We start from the raw sequence: 5,016 nt of genomic DNA, 5'->3' as shown, positions 1-5,016 counted from the left end.
CCAGGTGGCATTTTCCTCGCCTCCTGGGAGAAACTTTTCACAACGGGGTGGAAGGGACCAGAGGTCGTGGCTGAAGAGGACGGAGCACCAAGGCCTCAGCCCGGGCCCTTCCAAGGGGCGGAGGTGCCATGAGCCGGCAGGGAGGGGGGTCGCCTCTGTGAGCCGCGTGCTCAGGCTGGACGGGGCCGAGGAGGCCTCTAGTCCAAGGTCGGTAAACTCACCGCCTGTTTTGTATGGCCTGGGTGACAAGCTAAGAATGGCTTGGATATTTCTAAAGGTTTGTTAAAAAACGAAGAAGCGTATGTCGCGGGAGAAGAGTGTGGGCTGCAAAGCCCGAAGTGCTGACCGTTCCCAGGCCGCGCTGGCTCAGCCAGACTCTCAGTGACGAAGGGGAGCACAGGCTGGGGCCGAGGCAGACACCCTGACAAGAGCTCCTCACCATCAGGCCCCACCTACTTGCTCTGAAAAAATAGGAGGGGTCTGGCCAGTGTTGCTCAGTGGTTGAGCATCGACCTATGAACCAAGAGGTCACGGTTCGATTCCCAGTCAGGACACATGCCCGGGTTGCAGGCTTGATCCCCAGAGTGGGGTGCACCAGAGGCCGCTGATCAATGGTTCTCTCTCATCATTGATGTTTCTATATCTTTCTCCCTCTCCTTTCCTCTCTAAAATCAATAAAAACTACATGTTAAAAAAAAAACAAAAACAAAAGTCCCCCTGTGACCCCCTCCTGCCCACCAGCCCCTTCCTCTCCTTGTGAAGACGAGTGGGCAAGAGGGGGGGCGGTGCCTGGAGGACCAGAGGCCTGCGACCAACCCTAACCAGCACTCCCGTTCATGGGTGCCTTTCATCCTTCCAGCAAATGTTTTCTGAGGGTATTCTGCTGCCAGGAGAGGTATGGGTTCTCCCCATGGAATGCCCGCCCTCAGAGGCCTGGGCGGGACACTGTGTCCCTAGCCCCTGGCTAAGGATGGGCACACAGCACGGGTGTCAGACGTATTTGTGGAATGTGAGTGCAAGTGGACGAATTAGAAGGAAACAGTCTGCGGGCCTGTGAAGGGCGCTACAGGGCTGAGGGCTGAAGCCCTTCCTCACGAGGCAGGCAGACACCCTGACAAGAGCTCCTCACCATCCAGCCCCACCTACTTGCTCTGAAAAAATAGGAGGGAATCCCAGTCAGGACACATGCCCGGGTTGCAGGCTTGATCCCCAGAGTGGGGTGCACCAGAGGCCGCTGATCAATGGTTCTCTCTCATCATTGATGTTTCTATATCTTTTCCCCTCTCCCTTCCTCTCTAAAATCAATAAAAACTACATGTTTAAAAAAAAAAACAGGAGGGGAGGAGTCCAGGAACCCAGGAGCTGTGGGGACACCTGTGGCCATGGTGGGAATTCATCCCCGACTGCAGGGCCTCGCGCCACCACCCAACCCCCGCCTCTGTCTCCAGTCAGAGCAGCAGGACAGGGCGGAATGGGCCTCTGAGACCAGGACCAGTGCTGCTGGCTGTGGTGGCGGGCATCGCAGTGGATGTCACCACGTCACTGTCATGGGCCATGACAAGCGTTAAAACAACAACAAAAGCCCCTAGAAGGTAATAGAACAGGAACTATGAGCATACAGTGTACTTAGTAAGGGAAATACTGGTTTCTTTCATGTCACGCTATATAAAGAATTTTTAACTTATATATCTGAAAGAGTTTTGTGTACTAGACTGTGACCTATGTAAAATGTATTTCTGACTGTGGTTTGCTGTCAAAATGTTGAACAAACAGTGACCCAAGCCCACCCCCATTGTGCACAAGGCAACACTGAGATGCAGAAGGGAGAAGGGCTTGCCCAAGGCCGCAGGGTCAGCGAGGGCCGAGCTGGGCCGGTCTCACACTCCTACTCCCGGCCACCGACCGCTCAGTGAGGAGTCCCTGTGATCCCCAAGGGAAGCAGCCTCCCTCTGCCTGCTCCCTGGGGTGGGGTGGCAGGTCCCTGTGGGTCCTTCCTTCTCCCCTTTCCCTGTGGAGTTGTCACAGGAGACCTCCTCCTCCCCAGGCAGCTCTGTGGGACAGGGGGAGGGCAGGTAAGGACCATCCCAGGCACTGCCACCGCTCTACCGCAGGTCCCGTTCTGCCCCTCTGGTCACGGCCCCCACCTGGATCTGTTCCATGCAGTGCTGGGGGGACTCGGCCGACACACACTGGATCTCCGGCCTGAGCGCCTGCCGGCTGAAGGCCACAGCCATGTCCCCACACTTCTGGATCTCAGGAGTGGACAGCACACACCAGTGCAGGTAGCGGGGCAGCCCTGTGTGAGTGTGGGTGCGTGTCACTGCATACTTGCCTGCCGCAGGGGCCGCCCTGAGCATGGCCTGTGGGGTTGGGGCCGTGGGGGCTAGTGCCTCAGCAAGAAGAGCTTGGAGTCAGACCCCAGGGAAATGCTGGCTTTTCCTCGTTAGCAATAAGGGGTAAGGTTTTTCACCGTCTGATCCTGTGTCTACATACAGAATCAGGGTAATGCCCTCTTTCTTGGGGCTGCGAGGAAGCTTGAGGCAGACCATGCTGCCAAGGATCTAACTCAGTGGCACACCGTTTCCCTGGTTGTAGGTGGAGGAGGCACGGGATGGGCTGGAGGCAGGAAGCCCATGTGTAGACATCTGCAGTAGCCCAGGCTCTCGAGACAATGCCTGAGCCAGGGCCGTGGCCATGGTGGAGAGGGGGAGGAGTGAGGCATGGAGGAGGGAGAAGAACAGGATCTGATGACTTCAGTGCTGAGGGGTAAGGCACCTTTCCCAAGACAGACCCTGATGGCCTGGATCCCACCCCTGAGAGGCGGGGCTTCCAGGGAGCCCACCACCCACGCAACCCTAGAGATACTTCCTCCCCAAACCCCAAAGGCAGGACAGTGGAAGCGACACATTCCCCCCTCCCTTCGACCTCCACCCCCCACCCTGGGTTGGTGTCCTCCCTGGCCACCTCTCCAGGAAGCCCTGCCATTCTTGCAGTCAGGCTGGGCTGGAGCCGGAGGGGAAGAGGCGGCTGGACTTACGGTTGGAGTCACAGAGGAGACCCTTCATGGCGCGCAGGTACTCAGGGCCCAGCCATGCCTCGTAGGTCTGTGTGGCGATGGGCACCAGCTCAGAGGTGGCGTCTTTGAAGAGCAGGTTCTTCTGGCCATAGGCCTCAGAGCTGAACATCTGGAAACTACTGTTCTCATGGCTGAACAGACGCTGTGTGTCAAGGGGGGCTGGTGAGGTGCTGCAGGGGTGCATCCCTTCCTCCCAGATCAGCCATCACCTCCTCCTTCCTGTGCCCTCAGGCAGGAGCTCACACTGAGGACGGGGTGAGGTGCCACCTGCCCCCTTCTTCTGTGCTCCCCAGTGTGTTCTGCCTTGTCACACTCAGCTGACTAGACATAGACTCAGGGCCCAGCTGAGGGATGGTACCAAGGACCAGCAATGGGTGTGGCAGTGGTGGCATGAACAGGGCAAAACTAAAGCTGGTGGGCCCAGCAGTCAGAAACTTGTCGCTCTTGTAAGCAGTGGTTTAGCAAAACATTAGTCACCATATGTAATTACTGGTGTACTTGGACATCTGTTGGCTTTGCCATTTTGTTCGTTGGCCCCAATGTTCCGGTTTTGCTTTTCAGAGTTAGCTAGCACAGTCAGTGCCGCCTACACTGACCTGGCCTGAGGTTGGACACCACAGAGGCCTGGTTCCCCAGCTGGGGTGTGTCCCAGGGGAGGGCCTCTGGGGCCTGCCACCCCCAGCTCCGGCCGGCTCAGCTTCAGGGTGGCTCTAGCCTTGAGCTCCCATCCTGGTGAGGAACAAGAAGTCCAGCGCCCCTCAGGAAGCTGAGAGGGATGCCTTGAACTCACCTGGCCTTCGTTGAGCAGCCGGAAGATGAGGCCTCCGTCTGTGTCGGCCCGGACGACCACGGCGTGAGCGGGTACCCGGGCCAGGTGGCAGTGTCTCCATCCGGTGACGTCGGCCCGGCTGCCATCCAGGCAGAGCAGTTGAAAGTCCCGTGACAGCAGCTCCTGGCCCCAGGAGGGCAGGGTTTTTCCTGGGAAATTGGGAAGCCTCTGGTGAGCGGACGGACGGGAGGATGGTGGTCTGTGTCTCTTGGGAGGGCCTCAGGGATAGCCCAGAGAGGGAGCCTGGGGAGAAGTTAGGGCAGTCGCTCTCAACCTGTGGGTCGTGACCCCTTTGGCGGTGGAACGACCCTTTCACAGGGGTCGCCTAAGACCATCCTGCATATCAGATATTTTACATTACGATTCATAACAGTAGCAACATTACAGTTATGAAGTAGCAATGAAAATAATTTTTTTAGTGTTTCTCTGGGCTGCTCTCTATTTGTCACACATTGCAATGCCCTTCCTGCCATTTGGAGGCCCCCAAATATATTATAGTCAAGCTTTGAATGGTCAGATTGAGTGTAGGGATATACAGTTTTGTGGATATAGAACCCACCTTCTTACAGGGGATGAGTTAGGGTGTCATGGGCCACAGCCCTAAGGTGAAAAGAAACTCTTTCAGGGCGTTAGAACCCAGAACTGCAGCAGGAGGTAAGAACCGGTATCACACCAGGAAGTAAGGAACCTAGAACTTTACCTGGAGCTAAGAACCCAGAACTTGACCAGGAGGTGAGACCAGAACTTGACCAGGAGGTAAGACCAAAACTACACCAGGAGGTGAGACCAAAACTTTATCACAAGGTGAGACTAGAACTACACCAGGATATGAGAGCAGAACTTCACCAGGAGGTGAGACCAGAACTCTGAATGGAGAGAAACTTGGTGGCTGTACAAGACCAGGTGTCTTTTTAAAAAATATATATTTTATTGATTTTTTACAGAGAGGAAGGGAGAGGGATAGAGAGTTAGAAACATTGATGAAAGAGAAACATCGATTAGCTGCTTCCTGCACACCCCCTACTGGGGATGTTCCTGCAACCAAGGTACATGACCTTGACCGGAATCGAACCCGGGACCCTTCAGTCCGCAGGCCGACGCTCCATCCACT

The 5,016-nt window shown here is 56.0% G+C and overlaps 1 protein-coding gene across 1 annotated transcript in view; it reads right to left on the bottom strand.

Annotated features, from left to right (window-relative positions):
- MELTF (melanotransferrin) overlaps nt 1–5,016 on the bottom strand; it is a 25,842-nt gene that overhangs the window by 7,004 nt on the left and 13,822 nt on the right. Inside the window, exons 7-9 of the mRNA XM_006753421.1 lie at nt 3,867–4,054; nt 3,038–3,218; nt 2,145–2,296 (exon numbers count right to left, since the gene is read on the bottom strand). Of these exons, the coding sequence (XP_006753484.1) occupies nt 2,145–2,296; nt 3,038–3,218; nt 3,867–4,054 (521 nt within the window). The remainder of the gene's footprint in view (nt 1–2,144; nt 2,297–3,037; nt 3,219–3,866; nt 4,055–5,016) is intronic.

Source organism: Myotis davidii, unplaced genomic scaffold (assembly GCF_000327345.1).
Source record: "Myotis davidii unplaced genomic scaffold, ASM32734v1 scaffold571, whole genome shotgun sequence".
NCBI lineage: Eukaryota > Metazoa > Chordata > Mammalia > Chiroptera > Vespertilionidae > Myotis > Myotis davidii.
This window is presented reverse-complemented; position numbering and strand designations above follow the sequence as displayed.